The sequence below is a fragment of the Elaeis guineensis genome, chromosome 7, assembly GCF_000442705.2.
Source record: "Elaeis guineensis isolate ETL-2024a chromosome 7, EG11, whole genome shotgun sequence".
NCBI lineage: Eukaryota > Viridiplantae > Streptophyta > Magnoliopsida > Arecales > Arecaceae > Elaeis > Elaeis guineensis.
Genome location: NC_025999.2, coordinates 1,461,745 through 1,479,995, shown reverse-complemented (window position 1 = coordinate 1,479,995; position 18,251 = coordinate 1,461,745). Strand labels below are relative to the sequence as shown.

General features: G+C 41.7%; 1 protein-coding gene across 1 annotated transcript; it reads right to left on the bottom strand.

The window, feature by feature from the left end:
* Nucleotides 1-6,845: 6,845 nt before the first annotated feature.
* On the bottom strand, nt 6,846-11,847 carry LOC140859217 (uncharacterized). The gene is made up of 3 exons (XM_073260880.1): nt 11,371-11,847; nt 7,406-7,534; nt 6,846-7,293 (listed from the first exon to the last, which is right to left on the bottom strand). The coding sequence occupies exons 1-3, from the start codon at nt 11,563-11,565 to the stop codon at nt 7,216-7,218; spliced, it is 402 nt and encodes a 133-aa protein (XP_073116981.1). The 5' UTR covers nt 11,566-11,847; the 3' UTR covers nt 6,846-7,215.
* Nucleotides 11,848-18,251: the final 6,404 nt, after the last annotated feature.

Sequence of the window (18,251 nt, the reverse complement as noted above, 5' to 3'; positions counted from 1 at the left end):
TCGGACGCCTACCGACTTGAGACTTTGGAAGGGACAGCCATTCTCCAGACTTGGAATGCCGACAACCTGAAATTGTACCATCAATGAATTCTGTATGCCCTTGCTCGGAATACAACTCAATTTCGAAACTCCAGAGTCTACAAAGTTCGGCTCTCCGCCGAGGGTCAGCCCTCGCCAGAAGTACGAGCCATGATGCCCCGACTTGGGCAAAACGTCTCGTTGGGAACCTACGGCTCGATCGTTGAATCTATGGCTCGATCGCCAAATCTACGTCTCGATTGTCGAATCTATGCCGAATCTACATCTCGATCGCCAAATCTACGTCGAATCTACGTCTCGATCGTTGAATCTACGGCTCGATCGCCGATGACACATCGGATTCTTACGAGAACCATTCTGTCTACATTAACAGGAGGCCAGCGCTGGCGATGAAACCTCTCTAAGTTGAAGCCGCGCTCCTTCCACAGTCGACTCTCGATCAACGCGGCTGGCTAACTTGCCGACTTAGCTTCGGCTAAGAAGGACAAAACGTCAAGACGACCGCAGTCGCACTTACAACATACCGACTCGATCACGATCGGTCGAAGGATATTCGGCTTGCCACCGTTTATCGTACATTACGACGTATACGCTCGACCAAGGGCCGGACAACGGATATTCGACTTGTCATCGTTATCCTAATCGAATACGTCGGACACCACTCGACTCGATCACGACCGACCGAAGGATATTCGGCTTGCCACCGTTTATCATGCATCGCGACGTATCTATCCGATCAAGGGCCGGACAACAAATATTCGACTTGCGACATACCGACTTGGTCACGATCGATCGAAGGATATTCGGCTTGCCACCGTTTATCATACGTCTCGACGTGCATGGCCGACCAAGGGTCGGACAATGGATATTCGACTTGTTATTGTTATCCTATCTGAATACGTCGGACACTACTCGACTATCGGATTCTATGGAATGATTGTGTCGACAAGCTACGTTCGAGGATTGACTGACACCTGACCCGACGTGCACGCCCGACCAAGGTCCGGACGATGGACGCTCGACCTACAGTCGGGACGACTCTCGACCATCGAATCTTACGCAACCTGTACGATAGTCAGGACGCCGGCCTGCGATCGGGACTTGCTCTGCCCTTAGCATGGCGCACGCCACTGACTACTTTGATCGGCTACGTTGGATCCTACCGAACGTCCTAACGAGGTATGTCGGAGCTACGACCTATACTCTCGGGGATGGCTCGACAAGACATACACTTTGAACCGCATGCGGAAAAAAATTTGAAAAGTCTTTGATTTCATTTACTTGGAATTAGGCTCATAAAATTGGGCCGAAGCCCGATTACAAGTATCAAAGGCGAAACAAAAAACAAAAGAATACAAGAACTACGGAGCAGACGCTCCGACTATTCGTCGGAATCGACTTCCTGCACTGGGAATAGTTCGGGAGCAATCGGTGTACCCGCTCGGGTTGGAGTGGGACCGGAGTTTGGAGCCACCTCATCTTCGGCAGCTCGTTCCACCGACCCAAGGTCAACCTCCTCCACAGCCGTCGGATCCACCGGCGTTGGGTCGGCATCCCCCTCTGTGGCTTGATCTTCCGACCCCAGAGGGATGATGCTGCTCAGGTCGAGCTCCGGGTGCAGACTCTGAATCGCATCTCGGGCATCCTCATACCCCATCCGGTAGGAAGCGAAGCCGCTCTCGAGAAGCTCCTCTCGATACTCGGTCGAGCTGCGAAAGTCCTCCACCGTCCGGCTCAGCGCCTCTTTAGTCGACTCCGATTCGACTTTCGCTATGTCGGCATCGGCTTGGGCGGAGGACAGGTTCTCCTCGACCTTAGCCAGATTCTTCAGGCTAACCCGAAGTTGCTCGCGCTCGACCTCGAGCTCTCTGATGCAGCCGTCCCGCTCACGCCGCAGTCGGTGAACGGAATGGGTCTTGCGCTGGACCTGCTCGCGGGCCGACTGAAGCTCGGCCTCCGAGGTGGCTAGGCCGTTGGTGAGTCGGGAGATCTCCTCCTCGAGCCTGGCCTCATGATCGACCGACAGCTTCAGCTGCTCAACCAGCGTCGCCTTCTCGGCTTCGGCGGTCTCGGCCCTATCCTTCTAGGCCGCCCAGACGTCGCCGAACCTTCGGTACCCGGTCTCCAGCTCGGACATATTGTAGATCAGCTGCAAATAGAAGGTCGGTCGTCAGGAAAATAATAATGAAAAAGAAAGAAAAAGAAGAAGAGCTCACCTGGATCATGGTCGGGTAAAAGGAAGAGAGCATCTCGGTCACCGGCCGACTCCTCAAGAGCTCTCGGTCGGTCGGAAGAATGGTTGCCTGACACAACCTCCTGGCCAAGTCATGGTTGGCCAGGGCCGACACTCCCTTGGGGACCCGAACATCGGACGATGCGACGCGGCCCGCCGACCTCGAGTCGTCCGCCGGCACCATCGGAGCCTTCCCCAGATCAGTCGCCCAGGCCCGAAGGTCGGAGAAGGATGGAAAACTTGAACTCGACTGAGTTCCTCCCGAGGGTGCGACGGGAGCCGCCATGGGTCATTCGGGCTCACGTGCTTCAACCCGAACCTCTTCCACAGTCGGAGGCACCGACACTCCTTCGGCTGCCCCCTCTGCCGCCCCTTCCTCGGACGGCACCTCGGGAGGCAGTGCCGGCAGCGACAGGGCGATGATCGGTTCAGAGCCCGACACCCGTTCGGTGTCAGGCTGCGTTGCCGCCATCGCAATGTCGGTCGGGGATGATGTCTGAGGCCTCTTGGGAGGCCGCGAAAGTCTAGCCCCGGGTGCCGGTCTCTTCCTCGCCGCATGCTGCCGAATGTCGGCATCTGTCAGTCTTACTCTCGGTGGCATGCCTACAATTTCAATGAAAAATTAGCACAAGTCCGAAGACGGATGAAAATATCAAAAGACGATCGACAGATCGAACTGTACCTAGGCAGAGAATCGAACTCAGGCCGGCATCATACAGAGCTTGCTCGACGACGAGCTCTCTCTGCTTCGGCACTGACACATCCTTCAGTCGGTGAAAGTCCTCTCGGTCTCCAGCCTCCACCTGACTGTTTTCGTTCGGCTGAGTTTGAGGGTCTCCCCAGCGAGAAGGAAACCCCCAGGGTAGCGAAGAAGAAGCAAAGAAAAATTGATTCTTCCACCTATGGATCGATGATGGAAGATCGATAATGAATGAAAGACCCTTCCGAGAATTGAAGAACCACCACCCTCGAACTTTCGAATGGGGTCGGAGGACGAAGAACGTCCGAAAGAGAGAGATGCGGGAAAAGGTCAGCAAAAACTGACACAACAGAGCAAAGCTGATTATTAATCGAACTGAGTTCGGCGTCAGTTGCATCGGACAAAGCCCGTAATAATCCAAGACATTCCGGACGAACTCCGGAATCGAGAAGCGAAGACCTGTCCGAAGGTCTTCGACATAAAAGGCCATCTGGCCTGGAGGCGGGTTGTTAACCCGACCCTCAGCTCCAGGGGCGAAAAGTCCGAACTGCTCCGGGATACCATACTGCTCCCTAAGCCGTTCGACATTTGGCTCCGAAAGTGAAGAAGCCTCCACCTCCGAGGTCGACCAGGAATCATTGGTCGGGTTCTCCGACTGACTTCCTGGAGGAGAGGTTCTAGCCATAACGCTAGCACCAAGAAAAGAGAACAAAAAAGAAAATGCCAAGGATGCAAGGAGACAAGAATAGAAAAAAAAAACTTTGAGAAGAGCTTTCAAAGAAGGAGGACGGAAGCAGCTACCTGGAACTGAGGGACAACTCGACAGGGCCTCAGCGCCAGAAATAGGGCAGCAAAAAGTAAAGCTTTGGATGTAAGTGGCCGCATATATATAAGGCCCTTCGACGGTCGAGATGAAAGTGCGCCAGACGAGGATTCCCCAGATGTCGACACGTGGCAGCGCCTGGGTCCTCCCTCGGTCCGACGGTTTGACGTACCTGCCCCAGATCGAGCCACGTCGCCTCCATCCGCGTGAACGGTTCCGGCCCAATAGCCCCCTGACGCGTGGTGGAAAAACCGCGTCTCGGAATTAATTAACCGACGGCGGTTTGCGTTCCCAATGAGACGGCGGTTTGCGTTCCCAATGAGATGCCTGACACCAGATCGTTCGTTGGTACGGTCGTCAGAGTCGGGGCATGACGTGATGGAAAACCACTCCTTTCGCTCGAAGCCGTCGCCCACGTGGAAACGCGGGCCAACACGACATCAGACTCAGGAGTGGGGGGGCAACTGTTGGGATATATCGACTGACCCCTGTATGCCGACTTATCCTCGGATCGGTCCGATCGACGCCCGACTTTGCCCACCGGACAGACGGACGACTCTGACAATGACTGCCGACAATATCCGACCGAAGGTATGCCGGCCGAACAGACCCAAACTGTTTCCGACCGGCCGAACCCATATCACCGACTCATTGTCGGGGGTGGCAGCCGACGTCCGACTTCCGCAAGGCACCAGATCAGCCGACGGTGTTCTCGAGTCATCACCCGACGTCCCGATAGCCGAATACCGACATATAGTCGGCCGGCCCGTCCGAACGTCGTACAACCGCTATGGGCTGTTGTCCTGCCAAGGACATGCGGTACGGTCGTCCTGGGGCATTGTCCTGTCAAGGACATAGATTAATTCTAATGACTTGACAACCCAAGGCGATTTGACAGTCTCCGACGATTTAACAACTCTCCAGTTGTCTGCACTATTAATGGCGGGACCATACCGCATTCTACTATAAAATGGAATAAGGCAACAGTTTTGGTAAGCTTTCTGAAGGGTTCTTAAGCTCTCGAAAAGCTCTCAAGCTCTCTCTTTCCCCCGCTGAGCTCCCTGATTTTCTACTGTTGCCTAGTCTCCTCTCTGATTTGACCATCGGAGGGTCCCCGTCGGAGGCATCTCCGATCAGTGAGAATTTTTTTTGTAGGCATGCGACCCCGACAATCGGGCGATGAGGGAATCGACCGCAACAGGAGGTTTGGTAGAGGAAGAGCCTTATTGGATTCCGGGGCATTGCCTTCTTTCCACCCGATTCCCCACCCGCCATCCGAGTAAGGCGGACGTTAGTGGACTTCTGGGCATCCGCTAGAAAGTTGGGGCCAGAGAAGGGCTTGGGTGCTGTTCCGCCCATAGGATTACCCCCGATATGGGATGGCATTTGTATGGTTATCTAAATAATTAACAGGATCATCCAAATACTGCATTGAGAACATAAGAGATGAAGCCAGGGATATCTCTCTGGTACATCTCATCTCGGCCTCTATGGATGGTGAAATTGAGCATGCAAGAGTCGGTTATGGAAAAATGTGAAGGAGTTTTTCTTTTGGGTCCTGGATGCAATCACGTTCATGGTAGTTGGTATCTTCTGAAAAGTTAGTAGTTCGTAGCTATTGTATATTTGGGCGTCACGATTTGGCGAGCATTAGATTGCTAAGGAATTCCATTGGTGATCCTTTGCCAAATGGTACACTATTTGATAAGTTTGCATGAAGCTCACATAGAATATCTACCAAATTTACTAGTGAGAGTGGAAAGGTTGGATCTTGGGAGGGTAAAGAGGGATATTTTTTTATTCATGGAGAGCAAGAAGCCATAAACATGAATCAAAGAACTGGTGCTGGGCATTTTACTCTCCTTTATTGAGATTGGAATTGAGAATGAAGAGGAATGGAAAGGCAGGTAGAATTAGGGAATTGTAGTTTGAGGTAGGGAAGAGATGCAGCTTCATCAACCAGGGAACAATGGAGTATGGACTTTTTTATGGACGGCAAAGAAGAGCAAATTGAGGATGGAGAGAGAAATTATTGATGGAAGGACGTTTGTTTGCCCTAACAAGAACACCCGAATGGATAATTACTTTCTGGTCCTAAACCGACAAGTTTAATACAGATCCAGCAGAGTTGCCAACTTTAAACAGAAATAAACATTACTTCTAGCCCTCCGTGCATATTTCAAAATAATTTTTGGCCTCTAACATGCATGTTTCATGAATATGAGAAGCTGGCAAGCCCTACTAATTTGGGAATGTGACAAGAAATGTAAGGAAGAATTAAGTACAGTTTTATTGATATTTTTTATTAGTTCTCGACCTAGAATTTCATATTAATTGGTGTATTGTTTGAATGACCAAGGACTATTGCAATTATAATTATCTGGTTCTTTCTCAATTATTTGAGATTGGCTCTATAGATTCCCATTCGCCAAGTATTCCTATCAAGAGCTATCTTATATAATACTATAACATGATAAAAATATATTGGGATCTCTTAGCAGACTTGGAAAGTAAAATCATCGAGGTCCGTTAATACATTATTATTATTTTCCAGTGCCCAAATCACAAATCGCACACAAAGTCAGGATTTTCCCAATTTCAGTTATCTTTCAGTTCTTGACTTGCAAGTCTGAAGTCTGTGATGTCTGCAGACCGTGCAAAACAAAGAATTAATTATAGATCCCTAGATAGACCTTGATGTTTTCTAGTGACTAAGTTGCACAAGTTACATATGGAATCAGCAGATCTGCAGGCTACTGTACATTGAACAACCTGAAGTGGTCTCATATTCAGAGTCTCACCGCCATCATGATGTGCACATGAATAATGCTATAATGGTGGGGATGTTTTGGAACATCTGGTTAACAGTGGATCACATAATCTGACAATCTCAGATGCATCATTAGTTGGCACCCAAAAAATTCTCAGAAGCTCATAATGAATAGCAGTGGAATCCTCTGGAGTAAATGAATATCAGCTAAATCAAAGGTTAATATGGGGATAAAAGATGATCTACATAAAAAAGATTAATGAACAAACTAGCTCAGTAGTTAACAGAATTCTCTGGATATTCAGAAAAATGTATAACAACTTAGAAATTCAATATAGAGCAGAAAAATCCCTTAGGAACAATATGATGCATTAAAGTACCTCATATCTATGTAGTGGTTTAGAACTGGCAACTAGACAAGAGACTATTGAGACAATAGTGGGGCATCTGATAGCCTTCTACACTTTGTTCAGTATATTCCAGTTGTGCATGTAGGTTATGCTCCAGTTTATCAATAGAATGAATAGATTAAGCAACTCTAACATTTGATGAAATACATTAATCAGGGTTTACTCCTTTATATCTTGCACTTGATCACAGAAAAGCAGGGGAAAGAAGGAAAAAGAGAACAAATTCATCTTGTCCGATGGTCAGAGCTCACCATCACTGTAGTCTGGAAAGGTAATGCACTTGAAGACCTTGCATTTTGCACACAGAATGTAGCCAATCTGCAAGTAAGGAAGCTAAATAATCAATTATTCTATGCATTATCATACAGTGACTCTACAAAACATCATGATATGCAACTTTCACTTTGCTAAGTAACTAATAAGGACTTACAGCTCTACAAGTTGGGCAGCGACGATAAATTCGGTTATTCTCAGCCTTCACATAGGTCTTCTTACCTTCGCAGAAGTCGCAAAGCAGCCATCCTCTGCCATCACAGGAATCACACATAATCCCTACTTCCTTTTTTTTAGAAAAAAATTGGACAAATGGTATTAGATAATGCTTGAAATGGATAATAGAGGCAGAATTTAGTGTAAGCTGCTAAAAAAAAGTCTGCCTAAAACATTATGATAGTTCAACAACCATACCAGGTTAAACATCCAGTCACTCTGAGTTTTTGCCAGCCTTTTGAGTGAGTAGCATGGCTAGTACCTTAAATATGGGGAGAGAACTTGATGCAGGTCAGCATTCAACCTGAAGCTAGACAACTTCACCATGCAAATCCTCTCCAGTCTTTTCACCATAAATTTCCATTTAAAGATGAAAGGAGAAAGAGCAACTGAAAGTTTAAAGCAGAAGGAAATATTAAGGAATATGATAATGCCCCCCAATCCAGCACATAAGTGGCCATGTTTCCTGATCCTAAACACGTGCTCTTTCCTCCTCTAAAACATGTAGCCTAGACAATACATCTTGTTTGAATGATAAATTTTAATAGACAGATATATGATATAATTACAAAATTTACTCTGGGTCTATTTGGGAATGATGTAGCTTTTGGCCAAAAAGCAATTTTAAATAAAAGTTGTGTTTTGATATCAAAAGCTGTTTGGTCAGCTTTTTTGTTTGACTATCAATATCTTAAAACTATTCTGAAGCTGTAGAAATAATTTATTGTATGTTTAGTTAACAAACCCAAAAGCTGTTTTTGAATGACAAATGATCAAAAAGAACAAATATCTAAAATAATTCTAATATTATTTGGATATAAAATTTTTTATTTTATTTTTTCTCATCTTTCTTTTTGTATGTTTTTGTTAAAGTTATCCATTGACTTTCTTATTTATTTCGAAATTATCTTCGTCTCATTAAGTGGAGATGAAAGGATATTAACTAAAGAAAGAGTCCTGATACATAAAGAAATCGGCAAAAAGATGTGATGTGGATGGAGATGAGAGGAAATTAATATGAAAAAAAATTGGAGAAAAAGGAGAGATATAGAGGAGATTAATAATCTTGAAAGTCGGAAAAAAGGATGTAAATAGAGATAAGAGGTAGGGATGTGGATGGAGATTAGATGAGATTAATCTGTAGAAAAAAAGAGACCTAATGGACAAGAAAATCGAACAAAAGGGGACGTAGATGGAAATAAGAGAAGACTAAATAATCCTGAAAGTCGGAAATAGATGACGTAGATGGAGATGAGAGGAGATTAATGGAGGATGTGAATAAAGATGAGATGAGATTAATCTGAAGAAAAAAAGATCCTGATAGACAAGGAAGTGGGGAAGTGAAAAAAAGAAACGTGCGAGGGGTATTAAAAGGGTAACACATAATTTTTCTTAAAAAAAAAAAAAAAACTAACTTCCTGCGCAATATTTAGCTTGCGGTGCTCCGTCCACGAACAACGGAAGGGCGTCAACTTTATGTAAACCATATTTTGAGGGATCTTAAACATGATCCAAAATTACTTTTGGATTATAGTCAAATACTCAAAATTCTGCTTTTAGATCCGAAATCACTGTTGACGAGTATAAATGTACCCCCAACATACACTATATATCCTTCAACAAATCAAAATCTAGATAGTTTCAAAACCTTTAATCCCTCTATGTATATATCATGGTTGCCTTCTCCATTTTTCTTTTCCCAGTCAAAGGTATCAAAATCTGCAAAGTTGCTTTCCGATACTGATTTTCTCTTGCTTTTTGGTAACTTTCCATAATGTTCTATTTTATGTGCTGTATTGGAGCCAAATGGAGTGGTTATTTCTAATGAAGCAGAGGAAACAAGCCCTTTTTTTTCCTAGAAGGAACTTGTGCAGTCCCTCCTTTTATATAACAAAGAGCATTGTACAGAACTCTTTTACAGATACAATCCTACGTGTCACTGTGAACCAATTGAAGAAGATACAGTAGTTGGTTCTGGTCCATGACAACACCTGCCCATGAGTGGTTACAAAATTGGCCAGCAACTAGCAATTTTGGTTAGCTTATGGTACATGTGTGTAACCTGTGTATCTGGCTTATCCTGCAGTAATTCACACAAGTCTAGGAGAAATTTGAAGCCTGGAAATTTGTCAAAGAGATTTTTTTAACAAACTTCTTACCATGAAGCATGACTCAAGAAGTGTTAGGGGAAAGGAAGTTAACCTTCTCGGAAGCTCGCCTCAATCTTCAACAAGCTCTTGACAATATCCAGGCGGGCAACGATTCTTTTATTCATAATCTTGGGGCTGCCAGTGATTTATCAGAAAGATCTTTAACTCCACCTCTGACTCTCTTGGGTCCTGGTTTCTTTTTATTTTTCTCTCATTAAAAGTCAACAACTCAGGGCCTGTAACTTGCCAGCACCAATACACATGATGCTATCAACAAAACAGCCAGTTTGAACATAAACCTGAATGCCTTCTCCTCCCAGCCATTTGTACCTGTTTTTTTTTCCTTTGGGAGAATTAGGACAGGAGGAAGAATGCCCAAAATTGGGAAAGGGTGAGAATCAAACCCAGGTCGCTGGTATCCAAACCCCACTGACTTTGTCAACTGAACTGATTGTCACGCTCTCCCGACTGTTTGTATTTGGCTTTATAAATTCTTCTATTTCATGCCACAATGGCAAACAGCCAACAATTCCCAAAGCATCCTTTTTTTCTTTGATTGAAACAATTCCCCACAGCATCTCAATCACTTATAGTAATTGCATGTGCAGCTGTTTTAAATCCTTATTGAATCTTAGCATTTCTTTAAATTATGTGCCATTTATGTGCTTCATCAAACAAGCATATTTCATTCCTTGTCCTTCATGGTCTTGCCCAGTGTCACCACAGGTCCACCTTAGCATTCTCAAATCTGTCCACTCACTTTGTGTTTTGCTTGACATGTGACTCTGCGCACAATTTTATGGCATATATTAATCAGACAACCTAGTGGCACCTTAGCTAGAACTCTATCAATATTTCTTCATCCAATCTTAATTATTTTGCAGAGTAGATCCAAAATAATGTTGTTAGGAGAACCACAAGAAAGTCGAAATTCTAAATTGAAAGCCTCTAAAGATCTAGATGAACAGTGGTTCCACTAATAAACGTCGTGGAGTAAGATATTTGAGTATCTTTCACAAGAAACAGTGTTACAAAGGGTGATAACCACATTCTGACAATATATATATATATATATATATATATATATATATATATATATATATATATTGATTTGCTGAGTTTTCCAATTCATCCAGAACAGGTTAAGCTTTGGTTTTCTTATTCAAATGCTGATTGACATATTATTCCTTCACTCCTAGATTTGCTTGAAGCTAAAACATGCTACTTCTGAGATCTTCCAGCAAACTACTGCCACTTTCCATTTCCTATTATACATGCTAAAAGCCCATATCTCCTCCATGAATCCGTTTGATAAGAGCCAAAATCTATTTCATAGCCCCTACTATTTTATTTATTTTTCATAAATCTCCAGAAAATAAACCCATTTTGAGCAAATACACAAGACTTCAAAGATATTATCACAAGCACCAGGGTGTCAGCAGAGCAGCCAAAATTAGGAGATCAAAGAAAAGACTCCAGCGTAAGTTATCCTGACTTATTGCCCGATACTCTTGCTAGAAATCTAGGAAAACTCACAGATCAGAGCAAGAAGACATGGTCATGATGCAATAGCCATTACTAATTTTGCGCATAGATGCTGCAAGCAATTCTGAGGAGGGTGTGTCTGATGCTTCTATGCCATCAATCTAAAAGATTAACTCCAAAATGGTCATAGAAATAGTAAACCTGAGAAGTGACCAGCAAACCTAATTGGGCAATGGGAATAGTGGGTTTCAAAGAAAGAAATCAAACTCACCTCTTCCTCTACTTGTTTCTGGATGTCAGGGCTTTGCTGTAAAGGCGTGCAATTGGCAGCAAGTAAACAAGTCTTCCCCTTCTTGCTCCTCCACGCTACTGCTACCGTTGCTGCTGAACTCGAGCCCGCTGATGAAGGGGAACGCCGCAACCAACGGTGGAGATTCATCGACCTGCTCGGACTCCAAACCGCCATTTCTTTTCCTATCCCCCTCCCGTGGATGATGCTGGGGTGAAGGAATGGAAATGGGACCCATCAATCCTCTGCGTTTGCTTACCAACCCTTTGGATTCATTAATTTTATGTGATGGACCTCGTTTTGTTTCTCGCCCGAATCAAACGGTTGGAATCCAACCTGAAACCAAGCAATCTACTCTATCCCAAAGCCAATTACAACTACACCCAAAATAGACGGAAAAGAAACCCAGCCCCCTCCGCGCACACGGACACACCCCCACTTTGTTGCCCGCGCGCGCGCGCATACAAAAGCTCTACCAGAGCCGGTTCGCGGGGGGACGGAGGCGCAGCACGGCCACAGAGAAGGGCACGCTGCAGCAGTCCAGAGAGTTCCATCAGTACTAGACAATATTTATCATACCATGCAGTGCCAAATCGATATATAGTCTTATGCTATATTGGTACTTGATATATTTTATTATCTAATACCATTTTCACATACCAACATTATAACATAATAATATCTATATGGAATCTGATATCAAGATGCAGAATTTTAATGCTAAGTGTGATGCCCGTTAAAAGATAGTATAGAGGGTTGAAAAGCATGAAAGTTGCTTCCCGAATTACTAGCACTCCATTCTTGTAAGAAAATAAGATCGAGATTAGATCGAGACTACTCTGAAATTCATCCATAAAAAAAAGAAAAGAAAAAAATGAAAGGAAAAAAAAGATGAAAAAAAGAAAATTTGGAAGGAATGAATAAGAAAAAAAAGAAAGGGAGGAAGGAAAGAAGGAAGAAAGGCAAGAAAAAGAAAAAAATGAAGGGATAAGAAAAAGATATAATAAAAAGAAAGAAATGAAGATAAAAGGAAAAGAATGAAAATAATGAATAAAAGAAAAAAGAGAGAAGGAAAGAAAAGAAGTGAGGAGAAACGAAGGATATCTTCTAGGATGTATGATCAAAATAATTATCAGAATAGGACGAGATAGTGGGGTGTCCCGTTCTATGAAGATACCAAAATATCTCCATCTTACGAGATCTAAAATTTTGCACTCAATAATATATATGCATTGTAATTGTTGTGTAGAATCAAATACTAGTTATTGTAAAGATAGAATTTGCTTGTACTTTATAAATTATACTTTAAAAAGGTAGTATGATAGGAGTTATTATTTTGTTTCTCATTTTGACCCAGACAAGTAACTTTATAAATACGATTTGTCTAGACATCGGTTACTAAAAAAAAAAAGAGAGTCAATATCACACTTTAATTTATATAGCCATGTACACCCTAATCATGTGTGTGTATCTTCTAAATTAAGTGAAGATGTACACCGTAAAACAATAACTATGACTTTTTTTTAAAATTATTGGAGTGAGGTATATGCTAATATGCATTCAAGTATAATAAAAAAAATATGTATGGGGCAAAAGAATTGGATATACTCTTCGCAGCTCACGAGTAATAACTTGATTTTCGAAACCTAACTTTAAATATACTTGATGAGGAGGACCTCACAAGCACTCTCGGATGAGTTAATGATCAAGTCTATAGGGAATATCTTTATAATATATTGAAGAAAAGAGATGAAGACCGAGAAGATTTTGGGGTCCCAATTTATGATGATGGGTTTGCTGTCTTCACTATCTAGTTGGAAAGGGTTGAATGGTCTGATTAGCTGTGTTGCCGTTGCTTCTCAACCAACATGGCACCCTCATTGTAACCATCCACCCTACCTTCTATAGCTTCCCAATCATCTTGTCCATCAGATATGGGAATATATCTATCTAGATCATACATAATGACAAGATCTTTGGCTATGACCATAGCCTCTACCATATTAGGACCTTACAAATGCGCATGGATTGCAACACCTCCCCTCGGCTCCACCTCCACTTTGAACACTGCTCCGTCTATCACTTCGACTCCCCTTCAAGTGCCACTTTTTCTGCTCGAGACCCCTCCAAGCATATGAAGGGGTAGATGCTCATCTATTTGAGATTTTTTTATCTTTTTGAAATATGGGACCTTTATATAGTGAAATGCCATAGACCTGATCTAGAACTAATTAAGTAGATAGATTGAAAGTATGAGATAATTCTTTTGGTTTCTAAGCATGGCTAGCATATTAAGAATTTATTTGGATGATTGAACTAAAAAATACTATGAGATTTTATTTTTTGGGTTAAATCTATTTTTTTCTCTATGGATTCTATTAGTGCACTAAACCAATCTCAAGACACATGGCATCATCATAGGAGATCAAAGAGATATCAATCTCAAAGCATTAGATTCTAGCAGACCAATTTATCGATTAGCAGATTCAGTTCGATATTTTACCAACCTGAATAAAGGACACCCTGGTATTCTATCCAGAATGATGTCGCAGCTGATAAGAGAATATTCAGATCGGATATTTACTGACCTAAATCTCGATGCCTTCTATATCTGAGATGACTATTATGATGTCTCTATTTCACTCCGATCATATACCAAAGTGAACTATTATAGTGACGGACTTAATCATTTTGCAAACATCCGTAATGATTTCTGCAGTCAAATCATAGCTGGCCACGATCTTATATACAGTTGGCAGGTATAGCCAGATATGATCCCATATCCAACTCATACGCACAGCTGTACGTCAGCTCACTTACAGGTGGTGCTCTAACCGTCTAACAAAATTTTCTAATTACCTAACAAAATTGGAACGGCTTCTTCAACCTCCTCTATAAATAGAGAATCAGAATTCCTCCATCGATAAGTTTTACTCTCTGAAACTGGAGAAGACTCTGTCAGTAGGAAACTAGGCCAAAATCTTAGCTCCTACCCAATTTTTTTTCTGTTCCATTCGATCTCTCTTGCTCTCCTATTCTTTTTAATCCCTGTTTTCAAGATTTGAACTGACTTAAGCATCGAAGGGTTAAGAATCGGAGGACTCTCAGTCGGTTTCTTGACTGATTTTGCAGATTGAAAAAATTTCTGTCATATCGCAAAGATCATTCCAACCCAGCTTTATTCAATTTGATCAGTCATACTCTAGATTTTGAGCCTTGTAGTAACAGATTGATGTTAGAGGAAGGATCTTCTAATTTTTTTATGAAAAAGATGGTCAAGGTACGAGCTCAGTATCCCTCTTCCTCTGCTCCAAAAGGAGCACCTGAGGCATCATTACAGCAACCAATTGTTGTTAATCCTCAACAATTCAACTTCCTTGTTCAGTAAGTTCAAGTCCAGACAGTAGCTGTTCAACAGCTTTAAAAGAAGGAGGAGCAATAATCGAAAGAAGCTCCTCTCTCGAATGCTTTATCTCAATACAGCCCTCAACCAGTCCATCAAGATGAACACCACATTGATGAGACTGACAGTGAATTTGCCTACAGTACTCTGAAAGTTTAAAGAGGGGGTGATCTGGAGTATAAGGTTCTGGATCTTGAAAGATATCTGATAGAGATTTAGATAGGAGGTCCATCTCAAAATAAAAATAATTTCAATCTTCGATCTCCTTTCTCTCATAAGATTTTGAGTGAACTAATTTCAAACTAGTTCAAAATATCCACCATCGAGTCTTTTGATGGCTCTACTGATCCAATGGATCATCTTGAGAGTTATAGAGCCCTTATGACTTTGCAAGGAGCTTTCGATGTCCTATTATGCATTACTTTTTTTGCAACCCTCAAGAATATGGTGAGGGTGTGGTTTTTTAGACTCCTGTAAGGATCCATCTCTTCTTTTGAGCAGCTCGAGAGGCTGTTCGTCACTTACTTTGGTACTAACAGATCTCATTTAAAGCATGTGGATAATTTTTTTTCTGTTTAGCAATAGGAGGGAGAAGATCTCTAGAAGTATGTGGCTCGTTTCAATGCAACCACTTTGGAAGTAAAAAATTTTAATGAATTAGTTGTCATATTTGCTCTGAAAAAGAGATTTCGGAGCAACCGTTTGATTTTTTTTTGAATAAAATTTTTTTGAACACCCATGATGAAATGCTCGATCGGGTGAGTAAGTACATCGAGGTCGAGAAGGAGGAGGCTATCTTAAGGTAGATAAGAAAGGATAAAAATGAAAAAAAAAATAATTGAGAGAGAATAATGAAATACAATAGACTGAAAAATCAAATCGATCCCAAAAATATTCGAGGTCAAGAAGTTCACCTCGGTGCTTTGATTCTTATGCCCCTCGTCTACCCCTCAAGCTCAGATTCTAATGAAAATTGAAGGAGAAGGGTATCTCCGAAGGCCTGATCCTTTGAGGGCTTCTTCTGAGAAGAGAGACAAGCAGAAATATTACCACTTCCATCGAGACGATGGTCATGACATCGAGAAATGCAGGTAGTTACGAGATGAGATAGAAGTTTTGGTGCACTGGGGCTACCTAGGTAAATATGTCAAACCGACCAAAATTGTGGAATACAGGCCTCCAGTAGAAGAAATTTTTGATGACCACAATCGACCAACTGCTGGTGTTATCAATGTGATATCCGACGTCCTATTTGACACTTATGACCCATCTTCTAAGAAGAAGAGAACTAAAGATATTATTTTATTTTCTGAAAATGATGTAAAGAAGATTCAAACCCTTCATAATGATGCTATCGTCATCTCTATGATGATAGTAAAATATGATGTAAAAAGAGTTCTTATTGATAATGAAAGCTCTGCTGATATATTATTTTATGATGCTTTCTCAAAAATAAACTTGATCGGACAGCTCAAGTGGGTCGGTACTTCTCTGATCGGATTCTCAAAAAATCTGATGGCAGTCGAGAAAAAAATTACTTTGCTAGTTATAGTAGGATTGGAGCCAAGGCAATCAATGGTGCAACTCATTTTTTTGGTGGTCAGAATCCCATATGCTTATAATGCTATTCTCGACTGACCTGATCTTAATATTCTTAAGGCCATTGTCTCCGCTTACCATCTGCTGGTGCGTTTTCTGACTAAGAAAGGAATTGATGAAATATGTGGCGATCAGATGGTGGCTCAACAGTATTTTATGATTTTTGTTAAAATAAAGCAACCGATAGAAACTATGCCAGTTGATATACCAGATGCATTGGATGAGATTGAAAAAATCTGAGATGAATCGATGGAAAAGCTTGGAGCCATTTCTTTGAGAGATGATTCAAAAAAAATAGTCCAGATCAATGTAAACATCAAATCTGATTTAAGGGATAAAATGATCAAGTTTCTATGAGCAAATACTGACATCTTTGCTTGGCCAATCTTCGATATGCCCGACATCCCTACCGATGTGATTATTTATAAACTAAATATCAATCTAAATTTCAAACTGATTCAATAGAAAAAAAGAAGTTTCGTCCTAAAAAAAAAACCATCGATGAGAAAGTTGACAAGCTTTTAAAAGCAAGATTCATCAGGAAAGCTTGTTATCCGAAATGGATAGCCAATATTGTTATGGTCAAGAAGTCCAATGGTAAATGGAGGATATGCATCGACTATAAAGATCTCAATAAAGCTTGTCTGAAGGATAATTTTTCTCTGTAGAAGATTGATCAGCTCGTAGATGTTACCTCTGATCACAAGCTTCTCCTTTATGGATGTTTTCTCAGACTATAATCAGATCAAAATAACTCCAGAAGATGAAAAAAATACTGTCTTTATCACTGAAAGAGATTTATATTATTACAAAATGATATCTTTTGATCTTAAAAATATAGGTGCTACATTCCAACATCTTGTCAATAAAGTTTTCAAGCAACAAATTGATCAAAATATGGAGATCTATGTTGATGTCATGATAGTAAAAAGCATCGAAGAGGACTGGTATATTACAAACTGAAGGAAGCATTTAAAAAATTTAGAAGGCATCAGATGAAACTCAATCCTAACAAATGTACTGTCGGAGTTGGCTCAGGTAAGTTTTTTGGCTTTCTCATTAATCAAAGAGAAATGGAAGTTAATCCTGAAAAAATTCGAGCATTACTGAAATTGAAGTGCCTGACTTCCATCAAAGAAATCCAGTAGCTCATTGGGTGGGTGGCACCCCTCAGTTGATTTATTTTCAGGTCAACTGAAAGATACCTCTCATTCTTGAAAATATTAAGAAATATCAAGAATTTCAGCTAGACAGAAGAATGCTAAACTACTTTTGAAGATCTTAAGAAAAATCTTGACTCTCCGTCTCTTCTTTCTAAGCTGGTCGAAGGTGAAGAACTATACATGTATATTTCCATCTCATCCTATGCAGTCAGCTCGATTCTTATTTGAAAAAAAATAAATATTTAAAGGCCTATCTACTACACCAGCAAATTATTGCGAGACATAGAAATCTGGTATAAAAAGGTCAAAAAGATGATATATGCTTTGATCATGGCAGTTCGGAGACTCAGACCTTATTTTCAAGCTCATACCATTGTAGTATTGACAGACCAACCACTCAGATTGATATTGCAAAGAGTTGATACTTTAGATCAGATCGCCAAATAAACTATTAAACTCAAAGAATTTGATATCCACTATCGACCTCGAACTGCAGTTAAAGGTCAGGTACTAGCTGATTTTGTTGTAAAGTGCACTGTCCCATATGATGGGTCAATCCCAGCAAATCCTGAAAGTGATGATTCGTTCTGGATCTTACATGTGGATGGAGCCTCGAATTCCCAAGGAAGTGGTGCTGGTTTAATTTTGGCTAGTCCTGAAGGGTTCGTAACTGAGTAGACTTTGAGGTTCAATTTTAA

Excerpts from the sequence above, each read along its gene's own strand:
- LOC140859217 (XM_073260880.1), bottom strand. The coding sequence starts at position 11,565 with ATGGCGGTTTGGAGTCCGAGCAGGTCGATGAATCTCCACCGTTGGTTG. Across the intron at positions 7,535-11,370 it reads AGAAACAAGTAGAGGAAGAG|GAAGTAGGGATTATGTGTGA; the intron begins GTGAGTTTGATT and ends TCTAAAAAAAAG. Across the intron at positions 7,294-7,405 it reads GCTGCCCAACTTGTAGAGCT|ATTGGCTACATTCTGTGTGC; the intron begins GTAAGTCCTTAT and ends CCTTACTTGCAG.